This window comes from Gopherus evgoodei, chromosome 3, assembly GCF_007399415.2.
Source record: "Gopherus evgoodei ecotype Sinaloan lineage chromosome 3, rGopEvg1_v1.p, whole genome shotgun sequence".
In the NCBI taxonomy this organism is placed as follows: domain Eukaryota; kingdom Metazoa; phylum Chordata; order Testudines; family Testudinidae; genus Gopherus; species Gopherus evgoodei.
Window position 1 is genome coordinate 5,465,705 of NC_044324.1, and position 24,557 is coordinate 5,490,261.

The 24,557-nt window shown below is 52.1% G+C and overlaps 1 protein-coding gene and 1 long non-coding RNA gene across 2 annotated transcripts; one reads left to right on the forward strand and one right to left on the reverse strand.

The window, feature by feature from the left end:
* The first annotated feature begins 291 nt into the window (after positions 1 to 291).
* On the forward strand, positions 292 to 14,471 carry LOC115647847. The gene is made up of 3 exons (XR_003999406.1): positions 292 to 478; positions 11,260 to 11,375; positions 14,204 to 14,471. It is a non-coding gene; the product is annotated as an uncharacterized LOC115647847 (long non-coding RNA).
* On the reverse strand, positions 6,318 to 8,040 carry GPR182 (G protein-coupled receptor 182). The gene has a single exon (XM_030554663.1). The coding sequence runs from the start codon at positions 7,833 to 7,835 to the stop codon at positions 6,585 to 6,587; it is 1,251 nt and encodes a 416-aa protein (XP_030410523.1). The 5' UTR covers positions 7,836 to 8,040; the 3' UTR covers positions 6,318 to 6,584.
* Positions 14,472 to 24,557: the final 10,086 nt, after the last annotated feature.

Below are 24,557 nucleotides of genomic sequence, written 5' to 3' on the forward strand. Positions count from 1 at the left end.
CCCAACTAAATCATCCCAGGCAAGGCTTTGTCAAGCCTGACCTTAAAAACCGCTCAGGAAGGAGATTCCCCCACCTCCCTAGGTAACCCATTCCATCCTCTTTGGACCCCCCCTTTCAGGTAGTTGAAAGCAGCTATCAAATCCCCCCTCATTTTTCTCTTCTGCAGACTAAACAATCCCAGTTCCCTCAGCCTCTCCTCATAAATCATGTGCCCCAGCCCCCGATCATTTTTGTTGCCCTCCACTGGACTCTCTAATTTGTCCACTTCCTTCTTGCAGTGTGGGGCCCAAAACTGGACACAGTACTGCAGAAGAGGCCTCTCCAATGCCGAATAGAGGGGAATGATCACGTCCCTTGATCTGCTGCCAATGCTCCTACTTACACACTGAAAGCTCTTCGGAAGAGAAGAGCTGTGGCTCACGATGTCTGTACTATTCCCTGGCTATCCCAGTTGGCACCTCTAGGTGCTACTGTCATGTAAGTAATGAACAGTCGTCATAAAACTGGGATGCTGCTGGGCCACCTATCCCAGCCCAGATTTTCTGTGTGCTTGACGTGATGAGCTGGGATGGCCCAAACCGCATGTGTTTATTGGCGCCGGCCCCATCTGCGTTTATTAAAGACCAAATGGCTTTTCTGGCACACGTATTAGCAAGCCGTGACTGTGTGAAGGAAAATATCCCTACGATATTGCCGTGTTGGAGAGTTTTCATGACTTTTTAATTATCCATCACCCTGTATTTAAAATGTTTGATGACCCACAGTGATAGCATCGTAAGTAGGATATTTGGGAAACTTGACATTCTTTGGGAACGTTTTCAGTCTGTTTCACGCCATGCTTCACGTAGAGTGAGGATCGTAAACGGATGGAAAATATATATTGCTCTAGATCTGGAAAACACAATGTTCCTGTCCCTTTCCAAAGCATCAGGGGGTGGGAGGAGGGAATAGCTCAGTGGTTTGAGCATTGTCCTACTAAACCCAGGGGTGTGAGTTCAGTCCTTCAGCGGGCCACTTAGGGATCTAGGGCAGAAATCTGTCTGGGGTTGGTCCTGCTTTGAGCAGGGGGTTGGGCTAGATGCTCTCCTGAGGTCCCTGCCAGCCCTGCTATTCTATGAATGGCTCTGTGCCTCATTAGTATTTCAAGCTCCTATGTCACTTAGGTGCTTTTTTAAACTTTACCCAGTGCCTCTTACTGCTGAGACCCATCTTTTAAAACATTTCTTGGCCTGGGTTAATTTCCTTAGCAGCGATGTGCGAGGTTTGGCTCTGCTCGCCATGTCTGTTGTGTGAAACGAACGGGCAGCAGGTTTAAAACAAGCCCAAGGAAGTATTTCTTCACCCAACACACAGTCACCCTGGGGTGCTCGTTGCCAGGGGATGCTGTGAATGGCAGAAGTGTAGCTGGATGCAAAAAAGAATTAGCTGAGTTCACAGAGGATAGGGCAGGGGTGGGCAAACTTTTTGGCCCTAGGGCCATATCGGGAGTCCAAAACTATGGAGGGCGGGATAGGAAAGGCTGCTTCCCCAAACAGCCTGGCCCCTACCTCCTATCCACCCCCTTCCACCTTCTGCCCCCTCAGAACCCCCTGACCATCCCCTCCTGGGACCCCCCCACTCCTAACTTCCCCCTGGGACCCCACCCCTTATCTAATCCCCTTTGCCTCCTGTCCCCTGACTGCCACCCCTGACCCCTATCCACACCCTCACCCCCTGACAAGCCCTCCGGGACTCCCACACCTATCCAACTCCCCCATTCCCCATCCCTTGATCACCTCCCTCAGACCCCCCCACCCATCCAATCCCCCCTGCTTCTTGTCCCCTGACCATCCCCTCCCAGGACTCCCCGGCCTTAACCGCCCCCTCAGGACTTCACCCCCAATCCAACCCCCCCTGCTCCCTGTCCCCTGACTGCCCCAACCCCTATCCACACCCCCACCCCCTGACAGGCCCCTCGGGACTCTCACACCTATCCTACCCCCGCCTCGTTCCCTGTCCCCTGACCACCCCTACCCCAGAACCTCCACCCCTTCCAACCACCCCCTGTCCCCTGACTGCCCACGGACCACTGCCCCTTATCCAACTCTCTCACTCCCTGCCCCCTTACCATGCCACTCAGAGCAGCATGTCTGGCAGCTGGCGGGCCGGAGCCAGCCACACCACTGCACTGCCCGGCAGGAGTACGCAGCCCCCCTGCCCGGAGCGCTGGCGGCACAGCGAGCTGAGGCTGTGGGGCAGGGGGGCTAGCCTCCCCAGCCAGGAGCTCAAGGGCCAGGTAAGATGGGCCGGATGTGACCCATGGGCCGTAGTTTGCTCACCTCTGGGATAGGGCCATCAAGGGCCGTTTGCCAAGATGGCATGGGATGCAACCCCATGCACCAGGTGTCCCTGAATCGGTTAGAGCACTAATCTGGGATTTGGGGAAAACAGGTTCAGTTCCCTTCTTCGCCCCAACTCCCTGTGTACCCTTGGGCATCACAGTAAAACTTTGAAAGGAGCCAAAGTCCCATTTTGAGATAGGGATTTAGCAGCCTACGTCTTATTGAACAGCAGTAGAACTTAGGCTCCAAAATCACCTAGACACTTCTGAAAATTAGTTTTTCCGTCCCTCTGTTCCCCATCTGTAATAATCCTTCCTTACCTCCCAGGACTCTGGTGAGGATAAATATATTTAAGACTGCATGGTCCGTTCAGCTAATCATAATGAGATCTTGTAAGTATCTAAGATCGGCAGATCTGTCTTAGCGGTGATACTCGGGCTGAGACTTGCAAGCCACAAGCGGCTCTTTAATGCGTCTCCTGCCACTCTTTGCAGCGCATGATACTAAAACACTGTGCGATTTAATTATTAACCAGTCTAAGTAATTAACCAATTAGGATGTTTTTACTGTGTTATTAATCAACTGCCGTTGATAAAAGAATAGTACCTGCTCGGTCATTTCGCAGTGAGACGCGTGTGTGTGTGCGTGCACATGTGTATGTGTGTGTGCACATGTGTATGTGTGCGTGCACGTGTGTATCTATACACACACTAAATATTGCCTGTCATACTGTTTAACCATGACTAGATAATACTATAGTAAATGAAACAATGAATTCACACTGTGATGGCTCTTGTGGGTAATGCTGATCACTAATTTGGCGCCTTGAACCCCTGGGGGCTGAGTCTCTCTGCGCTATAGTGTTTCTAATGCCCCCCTCTGGATGATATGTCAGTGCTAAGGAAGGTGAAGAGGTGACTGGCTTGTGGTTTTTAAGTGCCTATGTGGGGAGAAGAGATCTGATAGCAGAGGGCTCTTTAATCTGTCAGGCAAAGCTCCGATGGCTAGAAGTTAAAGCCAGACAAATTTACACTAGAAATTCTGCATTTTTTAACCCTGAAGGTAATTAACCATTGGAACAGCCCACCAAGTGATGTGGAGGTTTTTCCGTCACTGGAAATCTTTCACTCAAGCCTGGCAGCCTTTCTAAAAGATGCTGTCTAGTTCCTCCTCGTGGTACTGGCTCCAGTGCAGGGGTCACCGGGTAAAATTCTCCTGCCTGGATTGTGCAGGAGTCAGACAAGATGATCTCTTCTGGCTTTAATCTCTCTGAATTGTGGCACATAAAGTTATCCATGCAACAGAACCGTGTTTTTTAAAATGATGTTTAATAGGTCAAATATAGTGAGCTTTAAATGTTTAGATATCATGAAGAAATTGGATACATTTCTACCCAGGTAGAGCGGATCTGTCACACGCTATCATACAGTGGCCTTCCATTTCGTTAGAATCATAGAATCACAGAATATCAGGGTTGGAAGGGACCTCAGGAGGTATCTAGTCCAACCCCCTGCTCAAAGCAGGACCAACCCCAACTTAATCATCCCAGCCAGGGCTTTGTCAAGCCTGACCTTTAAAACCTCTAAGGAAGGAGATTCCACCGCCTCCCTAGGGAACCCATTCCAGTGCTTCACCACTAGCAAAGATGACAGACAAAGGCGAGTCTATGAACCGTTCCTGGGAAGCTCAGGACTGGCTCTCTGGACCTCCTCATTGGCGAGCGACTGCCATCCCGTTAATGTGTCCGTGATGGTGGTAATAGTCTGGATTACCACAGCACAGAGTTACACAGCCTAGTTCCAGTCTTGGGCCGGGAGCGACCTGTATGTGTTGTGCAAACACAGAAGTGTCCGCCCCAAAGAGCCGACAGTCTGTGCCGCTGTTTTACATTGTACAAGTTGTTAAACTTTGCACAGCAGGAGGAGGGAAATGGGTACAAGTTGCTTCTCTTTAAAGGGTTGGTGCCTTTTCCCCGTAGCTGTTGCATGCAAGGCTTTGGTGGAGATGAATGGGCGTGTTTTGCAGGCACGTACGGATATACATAGGCAGCAAGGTGTGGGCTGGAAGCTAGTGAAAGGCCCGCCGGGAGTGAGAATAGTACTGGATTGGCTGGTTGTGTGTCTGACCTGCTGCCTTTTAGGAGAGCCGATTCCTGCTCCCCGGGCTGGGGACGGAGGAGCAGGAGTGACCCACATCGCTTTGCGAGACCACTGCAGAGCAGCATGGAGGCATTCCAAGGAGAGCGCTGAGCGGGGAGAAAGGGGATACAGACTGCGCCATGGTTGTAATCTGTCACAATGTCGTGAAATGTCACATGGTCTGTTTCACATGCCTTCTTGAGGGGTGAGGCAGGGCTGGGGAGAGACCTCCTGATGAGGCTAATTATTTGCTATGGAAACCCCTTCATCTTGCAAATCCACAGGCCCCTGCCCTTTGCCTCCCAGGTGAACAAGGAGGCAAAGGGACACAGAGTGTCTCCTTAAGCAAGGTATGTATCACCCGAAAGCCCCAGAATGAATGCACTGCACTTCCTCTGAGAATCAGGGCTGGTCCCACCCGCTTCTCTTGTCTTCTAATATTCGTTCTTTCAACTCCTGGGCAGGGCCGTCCCTAGGGGTTGTGGGGCCTGGGACAAATCAGCCTGTATGGACACCCCCCGCCTTAACATTTTTTATACTGATGTAGGGAGGGGATACCAGTGCTGGGGGGGCAAGGGATGATGGAGAGTCCCAGGCACCTGTACTAGGGGCGAGGGAGCCCCCTGTGCTGGGGGAATCCAGAGAGGAAAGGCAGTGGATGGGATCGGCCTGGCGCGGGCGTGTTTTGGCAGCGTGAGGACGCTGTTGTCTGGTGTGGTGGCGGCAGTGGGCGACACCGGGCACTGGCGGGGAAGGCTGGGGGTTGCCACTGCCAGAGACTGAGCCCAAGCTCCACGACGCTGAGAAAATAAAGAAATGCACCGTGTGCTTCCAGCCAGTGTGTGCGGGTCCAACCCCCGCTGCTGGCACCAAGTCCCCCAAACCCCTAACCACACCCCACAGGCCGGCCTGGCGTCCCCCGCACGACACATGCACACTGAAGCACAGGGCCCCCCAAAGCACGGGGCTCAGAGCGGTCACCCCGCTTCGCCATACCCAAGGGATGGCTTTGCCTCTGGGAACATCCTGCCATCCGCCTCTCCTTTCCCCAGATCCTGTCCAATTTGTTTTTCTGTATTTGTAACAGTCCAAGGCCGTGGATCAGTTGGTTCTTTGTGATTTATTCCCAGTTACCTTCACACCTTCCCCTCCCCACGTGCTTTAGCAAAATTCACTCGGGGCTGAACAGAGCTCTCCTGCCGGCCTCGTTAAACCACCCCCAACGAGGGGCTTTAGCGATGTCGGAAGCAGAGCCTCTTCTCCCAATCCAGCGCTGTCCACACCAGCACTTTTGTCAGGGAGACGTATGTCGGTCGGGGGGGGGGGTGTTTTTTTTCACATCTCTGACCAACAAAACTAATGTAGACAATGCCTTAGGGGAACATGTCTGTACAGTGGCCTGTGGCCTGTTTCCTCCCTGCTTCTTTCCCTCTGTGGTTGCAATATTGCTCTCCAAAAGACGTTTTCTATTGGCGCTGACTTGCTCTTTCCCTAGTGAAGGCTCCACTCTGCTTCGTGGCTCCCACTCCCTTTGGCTTCACCTTGTGAGGTCAGCCCCTCATCTTTCTTGCCAGGTGTTGCGACTTGATCGATTTGTGCTCCGAAGGAAAAGAATTCCTGACCTAGATCATTCAATGAAAAGAGGCAGCTTAATGCCTGGTCTCTTCCCAGTGTGGGATACCTGGAGCACATCGGCAAGCAAAAGGCAGGCGTCGCGGAAAAGCTGGTGGGAAAACATTGCCCGTTCCAACTCCTGCTTCGCTGGAGCTGGAGAGCAAAGCAACTGGATTTGCGTTGAGGTCCCTGGGTAGCCAGAATAATCGATAGTAATAAACCACTGAGCATTTCTTTGAAAAACAGGACATCTCTTCCTCTCTGTTTCTTTAGCTAAATAGATTTGATACAGCAGCACGTCAGAGGCAAAATATCTGCCACTCCCCACAACATCTCATTTCTACCGTCCCTCCAAGCTTTCAGAGCCGTGGATGGCAAGAAGAAAATGCCATCGGAAAGCAAAGTGTCTTGCTTTATTGCCAGGGGAAGAAATCTTTTGGGGGTCTGATTTAGGAAGCCGGCCACCCCTGGGACCAGCTGCCAGCAATGTGTGGAGAGCCTGGTGGATATTTAATTAGGTGGGATGTTGTCTTTGGTAATGACTATAGAGTGCTGGGTGCTGGAAGAGGAATGATCCCCGCCTTTCTGGTTGATTTGGTCTTTGGGGATGTACTTCACCACAGCTGAGATGAGTTTGCTGCGGAAGTTCTTGCTCAGGAAGTTGTAGAGGATGGGGTTGGCCACGCAATGGAACATGCTGAAACAGTCGATAATGTCATAGAAGAAGTAGAGGAAGTTGGCAACGTTGCAGCTGTAAATGAAGTGGCTGCCGTCGAGGGTCAGGAGGGTCAATGTGACGTGGTAGGGCAGCCAGCATACTAGGAACACGACGATGTAGGCGTAGATCAGAAGGCAGTGCTTCCTGCTTTCTGGCTTGGAGTGCTTGATGTACCTGGCTGTCAGTATGTTAAAGACAGTGATGATGGAAAAGGGAATGAGGAACCCAATGATGGTGGTGGCTAAGCTGATGCCCAGGGCCCACTCATCATAGGTCTCGAAGGGGGCCAGGAAGATGCACATGGGCTCAACCGAGTTCACCAGCTGTGTGTGGGCCACCTCCAGGATGGGGAGGAGGGCGGCGAAGAGCCAGATGCCAAAGCAGAGGAGGCGGCGTGCCCGGTGCTGATGCTGCTGCCAGAAGCGGGATGAAGTCGTCAAGGAGACGTAGCGGTCCACGCTGAGGCTGCTCAGGAAGAAGATGCTGCTGTACATGTTGGCGAAGTAGAAGTAGTGGATAAAGCGACACAGGAAGCTGCCCCAGAGCCAGGTGTAATCGAGCACGGCCTCCAACATCCAGATGGGCAGGGATAACAGCACCCCTAAGTCGGCGATGGCCATGTTGAGGATATAGAGGTTGACCAGGTTTTTGTTGCCCCAGGTGTGCCAGTTGACCCAGATGACGAGGATGTTTTCCACCAGCCCCACCACGAAGATGACCAAGTAGAGGATGAAGAGCATCACCCGCTTGATGTTCTCGTCCAGATGGGTGTCGCAGAAGGTGAAGGTGTAGTTCAGGTATTGGAGCAGCTGGGTCCAGTTGTGGTAGTCCCCGAACTCGTTAAAGGGATCCGGCGTCTCAGCGGGGAGCGTGGTCACCTCGGCCATTGTGGACGGTGAGCGGCTGGAAAGAAAGGGAAGGTGATTTAACTGCTGGGGTTTGGCTGCAGAACGACAAGTAGGGACATGCCTTGGGGATCCTTTCCAAAGCCCTCTCCGGATCATCCCCTCCCTCCACACAAAGACACACGCCCAGACACACATGTACACACGACAACATCCCGCACAAGCAGCAATGTTTGCTTTGAAGAGCAGGTCACCCAGCCTCTCCTGCTATCCCCACTCAGTTGAATTGTCTCCCGCAGAGGAGAAGAACACTCCTGTGATTATGGTACTGGGCCAGGCCGAAGGACATCCAGGTTCTGCCCCCAATAGACTCGCTATTGATACATCTACACGGCAATAAACGACCCACAGCACAATGGCGGCTGGCCTGGGTCAACTGACTCAGGCTTGCGGGACTCAGGATGTGGGGTGAAAACTTTCAGTGAAGGCCCTGGGGCTGGGGTTGGAGCCTGGGCTCTGAAACCCCACGAGGGGATGGGTCTTGCAGCCCCAGCTTCAGCCAGAGGACAAATGTCTACACGGCTATTTTTAGCTCCACAGCCCAAGCCCCAGAAACCCGAGTCAGTTGACCCCAGGCTCTGCGACTTGGTCCTGCTTTTTCTTGCAGGGTAAATGTACCCTGTGAGCAGGTCACTTGAAAATCTGCCCACAAGTGAGCTCAGCAAATTCTGTTTTCTGGATCTTCTCTTTGATAAAGTATTTACTGTGTCTAGGGCCCTTCTCGGGGACAAAATCTGGGTACTGAAGGGCCCTTTAACCCAAGGGAGAAAGACAGAACAAGCCTCCATAGCTGGAAATAAAGTCAGGCAAATTCCAATGAGAAATAAGACGGAAACTTTTTTAGCATGAGGGTGATTAACCTTTGGAACAAACTCCCAAAAGAGGTGGTAGATGTCTGTGAATCTGGGCTGGATGCTCTTCTGTAGGTGCTTTGGCTAAACTCGAGTTATTGGGCTCAAATCGGGTGAAATCCTCTAGGTCGGGCTACACAGGAGGTCGGACAAGATGTTCTAATGGGCCCTCCTGGCCTGAAACTCTTAAGAAGCTATGAGAGCCACTGTAATCAGGGTAAAAACAACAGGAGAATTGTGGCACCTTAGAGACTAGCACGTTTATTTGAGCATAAGCTTTCGTGGGCTACAGCCCACTTCATCTGATGCAGAGATTGGAACATATAGTAAGAAGGTTTATCTACATACAAAGAACATGAAAAAGTGGAAGTAGCCAGACCAACCCTAAGAGGCTAATTAATTAACAAGAAGGTCTTAGGCTTGGATAGAGACTGGGAATGGCTGGGCCATTACAGACATTGAATCTATTTCCCCATGTTAAGTATCCTCACAGCTTCTTGTCAAACTGTCTGAAATGGGCCATCTTGATTAGCACTACAAAAGGGTTTTTTTTTCCTCCTACTGACAATAGCTCATCTTAATTAATTAGCCTCTTAGAGTTGGTAGGGCAACTCCCACCTTTTCATGTTCTCTGTATGTAGATACATCTCCTTGCTATAGGTTCCATTCTGTGCATCCGATGAAGTGGGCTGTAGCCCACGAAAGCTTATGCTGAAATAAATGTGTTAGCCTCTAAGGTGCCACAAGGACTCCTGTTCTTTGTTCAGATACGGACTAACACGGCTGCTACTCTGAAGCCTGTAATCAGGGGGAGATTCTCAAAGGAGCACGACTCCCATTTCGGCCTCTAAACGAATGGCCAGATTTACAGAGGAGCTTGGCGTTTGGGTTCAGAGCCCTTGACTCTCCAGTCATCCGTGTCGCAGTGGCCGCTGCTGGGTTCTGAGTCTCACTTAAATGTAAGAAAAAATGTGGCGATAATGCTGCTAAGCCTGTTGCTGGAAACTGGGTGACAATGTTCTGACCTCGTGTTTCCCTCTGCCTCACTCCCTGTTGCTACCGCTTCTCTGCAACCGGGGAGAAACCAGTATCAAGCTCAGAACCCCCGAGCCTGGTTAAAGAGCCTTCATTTCACGCAAAGGGCCTGCTGCAAGCAAGGGGTTCATCTCTGAGTCTCCGAGCTGCTGCGCTGAGCAAAACGGGACAGCGTGAAAACCAAGAGCACTGAAACTGGTCTTCCACCTAAGTCTCAGAGGAAGTTCCTCGCTTCAGCACCTCAGCTGGGTCTAAGGGAGTCTAACTCCGCAGCCAGTGAACTGGGTGGGCAGAGGCACCATACAGGGAGGAAGGCGGCGTGAACACGATGGTCTGCAGCTCCCAGCCTAGGGTCAACTGACTCGGGTTTCTGGGGCTTGGGCTGTGGGGCTGAAAATAGCTGTGTAGACGTTTGTGCTCTGGTTGTTCCCGAATCTAAACTGAAACCGTGGAAGCATCCTCGTGAATTCACACGGAGGTGCCATCTCCAGTTCAGTCAGTGGGGAGCCCGGTAAATATTTGTCTGCTTTGAGATCCGCTGAGGAAAGTGCTGTGTAACCCTGCAGCATATGCAGGAAAATGATTTCCACTAATATTAGCCCAAACCCGTAGCCAATCTCAGTGCTGTCAACCAGGGGTACGCAGAGTCTTCCGGGGGTACATCACCTCATCTAGAGATTTGCCCAGTTTTACCACAGGCTACATAAAAAAGCACCAGCGAAGTCAGGACACGTAAAATTTCCTACAGACAATGATTTGTTTAGACTGCTCTATATGCTAGACCAGGGGTAGGCAACCTATGGCACGCGTGCCGAAGGCGGAGCGCGAGCTGATTTTCAGTGGCACTCACACTGCCTGGGTCCTGGCCACCAGTCCGGGGGGGCTCTGCATTTTAATTTAATTTTAAATGAAGTTTCTTAAACATTTTAAGAACCTTATTTACTTTACATACGGCAATAGTTTAGTTCTATATTATAGACTTATAGAAAGAGACTTTCTAAAAACGTTAAAATGTATGACCGGCATGTGGAAACTTAACTCAGAGTGAATAAATGAAGACTCGGCCCAGCACTTCTGAGAGGTTGCCAATCCCTGTGGTAGACACTGAAATGTCAGTACAATGTTCATATTTCAGCTGATTTATAATTATACGGTGAAAATGAGCCATTTTTCAGTAACTGTGGCTGTGACACTTCTGTATTTTTATATCTGATTTTGTAAGCAAGTCGTTTTTAAGCAAGGTGAGACTTAGGGGTACACAAGACACATCAGACTCCTGAAAGGGGGGACAGTTGTCTTTAAAAGTTGGGAGCCACTGGCTTAAAGAACTGCTGGGACAGATCTTTAGCTAGTGGAAATTGGTGTAACTCCATTAACTTCAGCAGAGGCTCTGACCCTGTCTGCGTGGACCCTGTCCTCATGTCCCAAAATCCGATCGCTGATTGAACTTGGAGCCAGTGGCCATGGGGTCATTATAAAACATTTAGCATGTTAAATACGCTCAAGATCACTCCAGCACCACTATATTCCTTGGGCCAAACCAACAGATGTGCCATCCAACTCCCCCTTTCGCGGCTCCAACCGCTCTGTGCTATTGGAATCTCATCCTTGGGAGGGTCTTTGCTGTTCCATTTCCCACCGGGACCACAATCAGGTGTGGTAATTACAAATTGCAGAGAGAAGCAACTGACCGTCACATCACAACCACCAACTTATCCAAATCCCAGAGCAGCTGCGTCCACACATGGCGTGACCCAGGTCTCAGCGTGATGCCGTTGGAAGAACATACAAGGTAAGAAGTTCCTCCCGGGAAAGCTTACAAAACACGCTACTCTAGCTAGATATATATAGTGCCCTCCTCACCGTGAGCTTAGGAATTCAGGCAGCGTGGGGAAGCCGCATGCAACCCAGAGTTTCGGCGTGGCAGCCGTGTTAGTCTGTATCAGCAAAAACAACGAGGAGTCCTTGTGGCACCTTACAGACTAACAACTTTGTTTGGGCATAGGCTTTTGTGGTCTTGAGCCCACTTAGGGTGACCAGATGTCTCTTTTTTAAAGGGACAGTCCTGTTGTGGGGGACTTTTTCTTATATAGGAGCCTATTACCCCCACCCTCTGTCCCATTTTTTCACCGTTGCTATCTGGTAACCCTAAGCCCACTTCATCAGATGCATGAAGTAAAAAATACCGAAGCAGGTATAAATACATGAAAGGACGGGGGTTGCTTTACCAAGGGTGAGGTCAGTCGGTGAAGGAGAACACTTCAGTCTCTCTGGTCACTCAGTAACAGACCTCACAGTGGCAATTCTTCAACAAAAAAACTTCAAAAACAGACTCCAACGTGAAGCTGCAGAACTGGAATTAATTTGCAAACTAGATACCATCAGATTAGGCCTGAATAAAGACTGGGAGTGGCTGGGTTGTTACAAAACCTAAACTTAATTTCCCCAATACTAATTTCTCCCTAGTATTACTCACACCTTCTTGTCAACTGTCTGTAATGGGCCACTCTGTTACCCCTTCAAAGGTTATTTTTCCTCCCTTGATATCCTGCTGTTAACTGATTGATCTCATAAACTTGACCTCACACTTGGTAAAGCAACCCCCATCCTTTCATGTATTTATGCCTGCCCCTGTATTTTTTCACTGCATGCATCTGATGAAGTGCGCTCAAGCCCACAAAAGCTTATGCCCAAATACATTTGTTAGTCTCTAAGGTGCCCCAAGGACTCCTCGTTGTTTTTGCAACCCAGAGGAATGCTCGGCAACTTGGTAGTCAGCTGCAAAAGCATCCATCGGTGCAGCAGGAGGAGAATGGGGCTTGGTTGCTCTTTTCAGACTGTTTGGAGAAAGGAAAAGAAAGATACTTGGGGGGGACTCATGCCTGCGGAAATCTAACCCCATTAACAGAGGTGGTTTGACGTGCAACCATCCTCTGGGCACCGGGTGGTTGTTATTGCAAAGCCTGGCACTTTGAATACGCTGAGGGAGGAGAGAGACAGGTGGAAAGTAACAGGTCCATGCTCACCTGCAGTGGAAGGCTGAAGGTGTGCCTGGGTGGGTGGCAAAGGAGCAGCCGGTGCCCTGGTGCCTCCAGCCCTGTGGCTCAGGCAGATCTATGCTGTAGGGACCGTCGTTCCCAGAGTGAGCTCAGGGTGGGCTTGCTGGCTTCTTCCACACACATCCCCCCACCCCTCGGAGCTCTCTTCCCTACAGGAAACGTACATCATCGCCTGATATCCTGCAAACACAGCCCAGCGCAAGGTCACATTGGACATGATTCCTAATCCCTGGGGTCTGGCTCAGCTAGAATGAAGATGGTTTGGTCTTACTGCAGAGCTGGGGGGCAGGAGGGGAGGAAGATTTTGGGAACGGGTCAGATAGGACATGAAAGTGGGGTAGGCCAGTGGGTGGCATCTTTTCCAGGTTAATTTCCTTTTCCGCACAGAGTGAGGCTCCAAAATCCATGGCCTGCCCCACTCAGACCCCCAACCAGCTTTTGCCTGACCTGTTTGCTGAGACGGAGCCCACCCGATTAGTACTTAGATTGCAGCAGAGCTCACAGCAGCCATTTCCAGGCAGGGAGGAAAGCTGGCCTTCCTGGCTCTGGGCTAATCTGTCCCAATGAATCAAGATGGGTTAAGGCGGAGATGTTATTGACCCCTGCCTAAGGCTCCCGGAGTTGTGGGATGATGTCAGAACCTCTCTTTCTTTTTTTTTAAATCTTTTCTAGCCCTCCCAGTTGCAATGAAAATCTCAGAGCTGTCACCTGAGAGTAACCATTGCCTGAGTGTGCAGAGAGCCTGCGACAGTAGCACCAAGAGGCAGGGTCTACACCATGTAGCTCAGTGGGGCATTGTTTCTAAGACCCACTTCTCTGGGCCAGAGGCAGGGGGTGTTGAGGCTACACCTGGAGAGGGAGAAGGCGGCTCCATGCCTCTCTCTGTTGGGAGGAAGGAACCCCGATCACTGCCACACCAAGTGAGAGTGGGGATACGAAGACCTACAGCATTGTGGCTATAGGGGCCTGGACAGAGTTCGATCCATGGCTAGAATAAAGGAATCTGGGTCTGTCTATTCCTTCCCCACAGTAATAGCCAATCCCCCCTAGAGCATTCTTTAATTTATCCCAAAACAAATCAGCCCCCCGCATGAGGAGGGGAAGCAGCATCCCCACATCACTGTAGCCAGTCTGCTTGGGAGCGCCGGAATCCTGCTGGGGAATCACGGGGACATGGCTGCACAAGCTACCAGACCGTACCCAAGCCCAGCTCTGGTGAGCAACTGCTTCCCAGTGTCTCAGTCTGGGAACGAGCCAGCTACAGAAGCATTGGCCCAGCACCTTTCTTCCAAAGGGTCTTGGAAATGTTACTAATCAGCGGCCTTACTTGGGTATGCAGAGACCTTACAGCTCTGATCGCTTCCTCCACCAGTAATGCAGCCTCCTCTGGGGCACAACGCAGCCTGTGCCACTTGGCTGCTTAGGACAGAAAGTGGAGAACAAACTACCCAGTTAAAACTTTGTGAGACTATCGCTGTGTGTTTGTGGAGCCAACAGGAGGCCCCCTTCTCAGCTGTGAGGTAATATAAATAATAATCCAGAACATTTTGTTCTTCTTCAGCTCTGTCCATCTCCAGATCTCCCCGCACTTGGCAAGAAGGAATGCCGATAGCCCCGTGGACCTGGCGAGGAGATAGGTACCCATTCAACGTCTAATCAGCTAGTCCATCAGCCGAGTCTTATTGCAGACCAATTCCTCCAACCAAGCCGCCTCCTGGCTGTGATACAACTCCCGCGCAAGACATGTTTGCTCTGCAGTTTTGGAGGGGAAGGGGAAGGGGGCTCTGGCACTGCGCCAGCAGTTGGCGGGTGGAGGCTGGGGGGCATTTTCAGAGAGAACATTTTGCATCGGGTGGTGAGCTGGAAAACAATTCCTGGAAATCTCTTTCTCAAAAGCAGAGAAGACACTGTGATCAGCAATCAGCTCGGAAGGAAGGCCCAGCAGGAACAGGGAAGTGTAATGGCCCCTATATGTCAAGCCTCTAACAAAACAAACCTTAGAAAGCAGGTATCCCAGGGACCCTGCCCCATGACTGCAAACAAGGACTCTTTGCCTTTATTCTCTTACCAAATGCAACGGGGCACACGTTGCTTTAGCAGCCCATGGGTTATTGGCCTAGTGGTTAAGGAGGGAGCAGTAGACATGACAGATGGTGATTTTAATAAGACTTTTGATGCAATTAGCAGACGCTAACTAGGGAGCTGTGGTCTAGATGAAAGTATGGTGAGGTGGGTGCGCAACTGGTTGAAAGACCGTACTCAGGAGTTCTCAAAGGGGCGCTATCAAACTGGGAGGACGTATCTAGCACGGTCGGTCCTGGGTCTGGCACGATTCGATATTTTCATGGACGGAGAGCACGCTTCTAAAATGTGCAGCTAGGAGGGGTTGCAGACAGGATTAGAATTCAAAATGACCTCGATAAACTGGAGAATTTGTCTGACGTTGCCAAGGTGACATTCGGTGAAGGGGAGTGCAAAGCACTGTGCTTAGGGAATGACTGGCCAGGCGGTCGATCTGCTGAAGAAAATCTAGGGGTTAGAGTGGATCACAAACTGAATATGAGCCGGCAACGTGATACATCATTCTGGGCTGTTTTAACAGGAGGGTCGTAGGTAAGATGCCGGAGGTAATTGCCCCCATGCTACTTGGCACTGCTGAGGCCTTAGCTAGAGTGTCGTGATCAAAGGTTTAGAAAACCTGACTTATGAGGAAAGTTAAAAATCTTGGCATGTTTAGTCTTGTGAAAAGCCTGAGGAGGGACCTGATAAGTCTTCGCATTTGTCCAGGGCTGTCGTAACGAGGACGGTGATCAATTGTTCTGTGTGTTTGCTGAAGGGAGGACAAGAAGCAATGGGCTTCATCTGCAGCAAGGCAGCTTTAGGTTAGATATGAGGATGTTAGGCCTGAATAAAGATATAGCAGACAAAACCAGGTATGCCAACCTGACCAAAGTCAGGCTAACAGAGGTTTGTGGGTAATCCCTGAGTGGAAAACACTGAGAAGCAGCAGCATGTCTCACAAGCGCTGGGAAAAAGTGAGATAAGCGAGAAGCTGCATTCCTGGCATAGTACCAGATGTGCTGTGTTCGGGCAGCTCCTTCGAAGAACTAATAAGAGTCCTAGTTTCCCAGCCTCCTTGTTTTCACTCCCTGGTTTTGTTCTTTGTTTGTTTTTAACTCCTCTACATTTCTAACTTTAGGCATGCATGTATACTAGAGGTGTGTCTAGTTTCTAGTTGTTAGAAGAAGGGGGTGGGTTGCTCCAGTGAATAATTTATGACGTGACAAAACTGTCTATATAGGCTTATACTAAGATGTAAAGAGCAGGCTGGTTCTCTCAGAAAACGAGCTGCTCTCTATAGATGCGTGCACTTGTCAATAAAGAGCTTTTGATCAAACCTTGCTGGTGTTGCCTGTCTCTCTGGCGGTCAAACAACAAACTTTGCCGTCTGGGTTAAAGTCCCTGACAAGGACAAACTTTCGAACTCTAAAGGTAGTTAAGCTCTGGAAGAGGCTTCCAAGGGAAGCGGTGGGATCCCCCTCCCAGGTCAGGCAAACAGCTGTCAGAGCAGGTCTAGGTTTACTGGATCCTGCCTCAGCGCAGGAGACTGGACTGGGTGACCTCTCGTGGTCCCTTCCAGCCCGACGTGTCTGTGTTTCTGTACCTGCCTCTAGTCTGCCAACGATCTGATATAGTTACATGGAGAAACGAGTCAGTAACCAGGACAGATGCTATGGTCATTCTAGCCTTTGCCTTTCAGTGGCAGGACCTCTGACCGTTTTACAAACCTTTAGGTGGGGTTTGTGACCTCTGTGTCAGGCAGGGAGGTATTTTTCTAGCCATTTAACAGATCGGGAAACTGAGGCATAAAGCGATGACATGAGACACAACAAATCAATGGGAGAGCCAGGAAAGGAACCCAGGTGTCCTGATTCTCAGCATCTCTTGCCAGGAATTGAACCCCATCCTGACCTGCCAGGGGCTGAATGAAAGGGTGCTCTGCACCCTGCAGAATCAGGCGCCATTGGTGACGTTTCCTATAATTCTTCCTCTGAGGTGAAGGATTTTTTGGAGTCCGGACCCCCAGCTCCAGGGCAGAGAGGAGCCTCTGGCTGCCAGCATTCAGGAGAAGGGGCTTTCCCTGAAAACAGGTTATCCCATCACTGCAGGCTTTCTCGTGCCTTCCTCTGATGCACCTGGTGCCAGCCGCTACGGGAGCGTCTACAGAGTCTGGATTGACAGACTCGGCTCCCGGGGCTCGGGCCACTGGGCTGATGATAGCTGTGTAGATGTTGCAGCCCCAGCTGGAGCTGAGGTCGTGAGGGTGGGCTTCCAAGGCTGAGCTCCACCCCGAGCCCTGTGAGCCTGAGCCATTGACTTGGGCTCTGAGACGTGTTGTGACGTACTCCGTGCGTGAGATGTATCTACGCTGCGTTTTAGAGCCCGGGTCAACTGATTCGGGCTCTGAGACCCTCCTGCCTCATGGGGTCTCGGAGACTGGGGTCTCAGGGCCCAGGCACTAGCCCGGATGGCTCTGCCGCCCGACAGGCCAGAGTCAGCTGAGCCAGGCCAGGCCACTCTGCAGGTCTTTTGTTGCAGTCTAAACGTGACCTGGGAGACTGAGCGGGACAGAACTCGCCCCCTTCGTCCACTAAGAAACAGGCTTTTCCGTGGGCACGTGGGTCTCACCGAGGCACCTGGCTGACACACCCCTTTGCAGCGGGGAGCGTGGGTATTGCTGGGCTGGGCTCTGGAGGAAAACAGGTCATGCTTTGTAGTAAGGCCCCAGTTAATAACCGGGGGAGAGTTGCTTGAATAATCCGTCAATTGTTATATAGTCCAGCAGGGGAATAGGTTGCTTGTTATGACCAGGGCTTGTAGCTGTCTGCACCTCTGATGGACGTGCTTCTAATGCACGCTACATACATCCATCTGCATGCATACCACATGGCATATAATACTTAATCCTGCTGTGAGTGCAGGGAACTGGACCAGACGACCACTCAAGGTCTCTATGATTCTATAACTGTCTACACCTTCTGCTGATGTGCTCCTAATGCGTGCTGCTACATCGGGGCGGGCAAACCACATCTGGGTACAGAAATTGCATGGTGGGCCATGAATGCCCATGAAATTGGAGGTTGGAGTGCAGGAGGGGGTGAGAGCTCCAGGGTGGAGCCAGAAATGAGTTCAGGGTGTGGGAGGGGGCTCCGGACTAGGACAGGGGCCTGGGGAGGGGTGAGGGCTCCTGCTGGGGATGAGGGGTTTGGGGTTTGAGGTGTGCTCTGGGCTGGGACCGAGGGGCTCAGGGAGCAGGAAGGGGATCAGGGTTGGGGTGCAGGCAGAGGTCAGGGGTGCAGGCTCTGGGTGGTGCTTAACTCAAGCAGCACCCAGAAGCAGCGGCATGTCCCCACTCCAGCTCCTACATGGAGGCACAGCCAGGCAGTTCTCCACGCGGCCCCATCCGCAGGCACCACCCCTGCAGCTCCTATTGGCCACAGTTCCTGGCCAATGGGAGCTGTGGGGGCGGCGTTTGGGACAGGGGCAGTGTGCAGGGTCTCCTGACTGCCCCCACATGTAGGAGCTGGAGGGGGGACATGCCACTGCTGCCAGGAGCCGTGCGGAGCTGGGCGAGCCCCGGAGCCCGCTGCCCAGCAGGAACTCGAGGACCGGATTAAAACATCTAGAGGGCTGGATGTGGCCCCCGGGCCGTAGTCTGCCCACCCCTGTGCTACATACGTGTCTCTGCATGCATACCACATGGCTTATCGCCGTTTGCAACAGCTACGGCCGGGTTCCTAACACGTACCACGTACGTCCATATGACGTGCTTTAGACCCATCTGCAGCACCTTCTTCGGGTGCGTGCTGCCACGTGCCTATAACCTGCGTAGAACAGCTGTTAGCCCATTACAAACTGGACCTTCATAAAAGCATGTCCAAAACCCCTAAGCCCTTCCCAATCCTGTCGCCAGGCCGCTCTCAAGCGCCGCCACCCCTGTTCCCCCTCTCTGGGGGGGGGTCCAGTTTTCCTCTTTGTTTGGAGGAGATAAATGGACAAGGGCATTTCCTTTCCGGACACTGCTGCTCTGATTGGAATTGGGGCCACTCGAGGATCCTGCCGGATCACGGGTTACGTAAAGGGCCTCCCGGAAGGCAACAGGGAAAGGCTGATAAGGGGCACTAATTAGGGTGGCCTCGTTTTCCCCCTGCCCATCAGCACTTTATAGCCCAGTGGCTTTACCGACCTCCCTGCTCAGCATAGCCCCAGCCTGCCCTTGGCCTGGGGGGAGTTTGATCGTCGCCAAGGCCACCTTGTGTTTGCAGGACTGGGAGGCTGACGGCCAGGCTGGGAACGGGACAGAGCCAGCCTCCCATAGGGGCATTTGAAACTGTCTTAACATTGTAAGCGGACACTTTACATTTCCAGGGGGGTTTCCTGCAGGTGAGGGGCCAGCGGGTATTGTGTTTCTCTGCCTTAGGCAGCAGCCTACGTCACGTCTCTCTGCCTTGCAGCCCTTCTGTGTGTCGTTCCGAATGCTGAGAACTAGCGTTACGGGGCCATGTTCCACACGATTGATATTTATGTTTTTAATCTAACATCTCTGTGTGTGTGTGCCTGCACGCCATGAACAGAACGCTTCCTTCTGGCTTTAACGATGGTCTCTGGGCTGAATCACAAGGCCAGATCCTCAGCTGGCGTCGAGCTGCGTCTGGCGTCGATGGAGATCGCTCCTGCAAAGGGCTCTGTAGTGGGCATGAAACGTAGCGGAGCCGAAAGCTTTTCCCTGCCCCGTCGGTGTTTCTGAGCCGCGCTGGGAGGGCAACCCCCGCCGCCAGAGCCCAGCAGAAGAGGGGGGAGCCGAGGTAAGGCTGAAAGAACAACCTGCTTCGGTGAAGGGGAAACGTTAGGAGCTGTCGCTGCATAAAGGAGGGAGGGTAGTTGGGGGCTAGGCCCCAGCCTGGCAACTCGGACACCTGGGTTCTGTTCCCAGCTATTCAGGGCAAGTCATTTGCTTCCTCCGTGGCTTGTCTGGAAGATGGAGGCAGTGCCTTTCTCAGGGGGGTTGGGTGTCTGAGCGAGCGAAGGCCCAGGACCTCCTCCGATGAAAGGCTGAGCTCGGAGAGGAAGGGCAGAACGCTCGGCTACGACTCGGGAGGCCTGGGACAAGTCTCCCCCCTGCCTGCGAGGAGAAATACATTGGGGAGCTTGGATACTGCAGGACCAGGGGCCCGGGACGTACCTGAGCTAGATGGGAGCGTCAGGGCTTTGTGGGGAAATCTGATCCGAGTCATTGAGCACCCCTGGGTCCCGTTTCCCCAAGGGTCCGGCTTCCCCATCCAGGCTGCATCCAGCTTGGGCCAGTGCGGGTGAGATTTGCCCGAACGCGATTGCTGTCCTCGGCCTCTTCTCCATCCCCTGCAGGAGGCCTGGCCTAACGGGGCGCTGAGCAAGAACATGGCCATGCGACGTGTCCTCGGGGGAGCCTGGACCCCACCTCCATCACATCACCCCCTTCCACCGGGGAGCAGCCCCCTAAGACTCCCAGCGAACATGCCCCGTCCATAGCCCCTCTTGGCCTCCACGCTGTCCTGACCATCAGGGCTCACCCTCTCTGCCCCCCGCATCCTGCCCCTCTATCCTTCTCCCAACATCCTCCGAGACTGTCGAGTGGCCAGAGGCGCCTGGCCACGTCTTGGTTTCCTTCGTGGTGCATGGTGCTTCCTGGCCCCTTCAGCAGCCGCGGTGGATCCTGCCAGCCTTGCACTAATGATCTTCCTTCTATTGTCTTCCTCGGCATCTCTAGACTTCCACAGCTCAGCAGGGAAGCAGGGACCCCCAGGCCAGGGACGGGCTGGACTGATGAACTGCCCAACAGCAGCACCAGTGGAGCCCGGAAACGCTGGGCGATTCCTGCAAAGTGGGGGAAGCTGATGGGTAGACCCAGGTCGGGATCCAGGACACCTTCCAACCTTCCTCTTAGCTCCGAGCAGGGCTCACGGCCCCCTGGGGACAGTGAGATTAGCCCCTTTCTGGGGCTTTCGGGACATAGGCTTTGCCAAACTGAATCTAACCCAGTGCCCCATCTCCATCAGTAGCCAGGACGACCTGGTTTAGAGACAGCTGCAAGGAACCTTGCAAGAGGCAGCTGTGGGATAACCTGCCCCTTCGGCTAGTTTCCTCCTGACCCCCATACTTAGAGCTCAGTTTGTGCCCTGGAGCATCAGGGTTTATTGCCTAAAACCCTTGCTTATTTTTATATTGCCTGTTATAACTAACGATCCTTATCACCCACTGAAATACCTTGATGCTTTGCTGAATCCTGGTCTGCTCTCAGCCTCAGTGAGATGTACAGAGAGGGGCGACAAACACGATTAGGGGGATGAAACAGCTTCCATATGAGGAGAGATTGAACTGGGGCTGTTCAGCTTGGAAAAGAGACGACTCAGGGGGGTATGACTGAGGTCTATAAAATCATGCCTGGTGTGGAGAAAGTGAATAAGGACGTGATATTTATGCCTTCCCATAGCACCAGAACCAGGGGTCACCCAATGGAATGAGCAAGCCGCAGGGTTAGAACAAACACAGGGAAGTATTTCTTCATGCACCTCACAGTCAGCCTGTGGAACTCCTTGCCAGGGGATGTGGTGACGGCCAGAAGTATAAAAAATAATTGGAGAAGTTCCAGGAGGGCAGGTCCATCAATGGTTATTACAAGATGCTCATGGATGCAACCTCATGGTCTGGGTGTCCCTGGCCTCTGTTTGCCAGAAGCTGGGAGTGGATGACGGGGGATGGATCACTCAATAATTGTCCTGTTCTGTTCATTCCCTTGGGGGCACTTGGCATTGGCCACTGTCGGAAGACAGGACACTGGGCTAGATGGACCTTTGGTCTGACCCAGTGTGGCTGGACTTATGGTCTTACCCTGTGGCAATGGGTTCCACAAGCTAATCCTGGGGCATGTGAGGGAAAAGTGTCCTTTGATCCGTTTTCAGTTTGCCACCTCTCCATTTCATTGAACGTCTCCTTGTTCTCGGGGGAAGAGACTGAGCAAGGGGAACCCCAGGTCGACCGTCTCTTGCCCATTTGCTATTTTATAGATCTTTTATTCTCCTTAGCAGTCGTTATTTGTGGTGCCCCATTCGTGGACCAGCACCCTGTTGCACTAGGAGCTGTACAAACACACAACAAAACTATTGTCCTCAAAGATTTTCTAATCTAAGTGATAGCATGTCCCTTTGTGTTCGTCTCCCCTCTGAGGGAATCAGCCCCTGTTCTTTTACGTGAAGCAGATGCCAGATGCAGAGAGGATTTTCCAAATGCTGGGCAGACAGATGAGTCAGCAGTATCCCGGGTCTCCAAAATCCCACACCTGGGGGCTGCTAGTTCAGACAGAGACAGCCAGGTAAAGAGATTGCTTGTGGCACAAGATATATATATCTTCCTACTGTATTTTCCATTGCATGCATCTGATGAAGTGGGTTTTAGCCCATGAAAGTTTATGCCCAAGTAAATTTGTTAGTCTCTAAGGTGCCACAAGGACTCCTGTTCTTTTGGCTGATACAGACTAACACAGCTACCACTTTGAAACCTGTTAGTAACATAGATGCAAGCTGGAAGCAATCAAGCGAAGTGTCGTCTTGTTTACTCGAGGGGTCTGCAATCCAGCTATTGCACGCCTGGGCTCCCCCAGAATGCTCTGCCAGCGCCCCTCAACCTTGAGCCCAGCCCCACTTCTGATATTCCAGTCCGACCCCTCTCCTGATCAGAAAGTGATGACTGCGCGTTGGTTTGTGATATAGTCAAAGACCCTGAGTCACTCTCTTCCCTCCCGGCTTGTGCCCAAAGCCAGTTTGAACCCAGCTCTCCAGAGGGGAAGGACGAATGCATGATCTGGCCAGACAGCATCCAGCCAGCACCTACGTGGCACAGATCTCGCAGTCCAGCAAAGCCCTTGCAGGCATGAAGGTTGAATTAATGCGGGGTCGGGGGGGGGATTTTGTCAGAGTCTTGGGCAGTTGCAATGGACTTAACCAGCAGCACAGATTCATGAGAGCATCTGCGCCTGTCTCAGCACCTCAGCCTGGCACACTGGATCTTTGCTGTGCCAAAGTTGCCTCCAGATTTATGCTGTTCCTTAAACTGGGTCTGCACTGGGGGTCTGCTCAGAACTCACCTCAGGCCTGACGTGTTTTCCGACCTTCCCCCCCAAACCTGCGTCGGCGCCAACCTCATCTCCTGCCCGTGGGCTCCTGCCACCCCAACCCCCACTGTGCCATGTGCGCTGTGGGGTGAGAGGCATTGCGATTTCTGGGGCAGGGCGACGGCAGCGACTGGGGCAGGCAGCCAGCGCCGTGCCAACTCCCCCACCATGCTGCAGGCGGAGAGCCAAGGCAGCGTGGTAGTCAAGTGCCGTCGGGTTGCGGGGCTGTAGCCTATACCCAGACTGGAATAACTGGGTCGCTTACGGGGGATGATTGCTTCCCACTGTTGTTATACCTAGTGTGGATGCAAATATGCTGAGATGAAGGCGTGTTACATCGGTTTGGTTGATTCCCCTTGGGGAATAGTGTTAGCACTTTCCTGCCGGCAGATCTGCTTCCACATTAGGAGGCTGCACCGTGTTAACTATACCAGGATAGTTAAAGTGGTACAACTTTTCTGTGTGGCCAAAGTCCTGTTAATTCAGGGAAGCCCTCTGGCCTGTTTCATGCAGCAGATCAGGCTGTCCCCGCGTCCCGGCAGGGCAGCCCCGCTCCATGACGCTGTGTGTCACTGGGGGACGGTGCCACCTCCTAGGAGCCGGCTAGTACTATGCGCCGGGGGGATCCCTAAGTCACATTGCGAGCGAGGAGCCATCATAACATGTTACCCGTTCTCTTGTGCTTTCAGGGTATGAGCCAACCTGGGGGTCAGGAAGAAACTGTCCTGGGGATGGGTTAGCCCGGAGCTATGTCCAGAGCTGCTGGGAGAGCAGGCAGAATGGGGATCCTGAAGTAGCCGGACCCTGGTTCCGATCCCGTCTGGCTGTCTCTGCGTTCCCTCGTTCTCATGTCAGGACAGCAGGAGCTTGGGTGTCATTATTGTTTCCTAAATGAATCTTCAAGAGTTAATTTGTGTGGGTGTTTTACAGGTAACTGATTAATTTGATTCATAAAGAGCTAAAGGATTTTTTGCTTTCCTCTGCATCGAGGGGCACGGGTCACTTGCTGGAGGATTCTCTGCACCTTGAAGTCTTTCAACCCCTAGTTGAGGATTTCAATAGCTCAGACGTAGGTTAGGGGTTTGTTACAGAAGTGGGTGAGTGAGATTGTGTGGCCTGCATTGTGCAGGGGGTTGGACTACACAATCATAATGTTCCCTTCAGACCTTAAAGTCTATGAGTCTCTGATTTAAAGGAGGGTAATATTAATACCAATCAACCTGCCCTAGTGAAAAATACATCCTGTGGGACAAACTTGCAATCTTTTTTGATGGGATGGCAAGTTTGGTTGATAAAGGTAACAGCACTGATGTAACAGACTTAGATTTCTGTAGGGCGTTCGACTGGGTACCGGGCGGCTTTGCGATTAAAACCCTAGAATGAGAGAACACGAACATGGTGCATTAAATAGAAGAGAAGCTGCCTAACGGATCAGTCTCAAAATGGAACGGTAAACAGGAAATCTTGGGGGGCGTAGGGGGTTCTAGTGGGGTCCCCAGGGCTCCATTCTGGCCTCTGTTTAATGTTTTTATCAATGACCTGAAAGGAAACAGAAAATCATCACCGATCAGATTTGCAGATGACGCAAAAATGGCTCCTGGCAAAGCCAGAGTGCCGAGGAAACTGGCCTTTTCGGCTCGATTCGCTCAGACACCTGCAGGGAGGAAGAGGGTCCCTGCTCTGCACTGCTGCACTTAGGGGGACTTCC

Bases quoted from the DNA above. Each gene is read 5' to 3' on its own strand.
- GPR182 (XM_030554663.1), bottom strand. From the start codon at position 7,835: ATGTGTGTCTGGGCGTGTGTCTTTGTGTGGAGGGAGGGGATGATCCGG.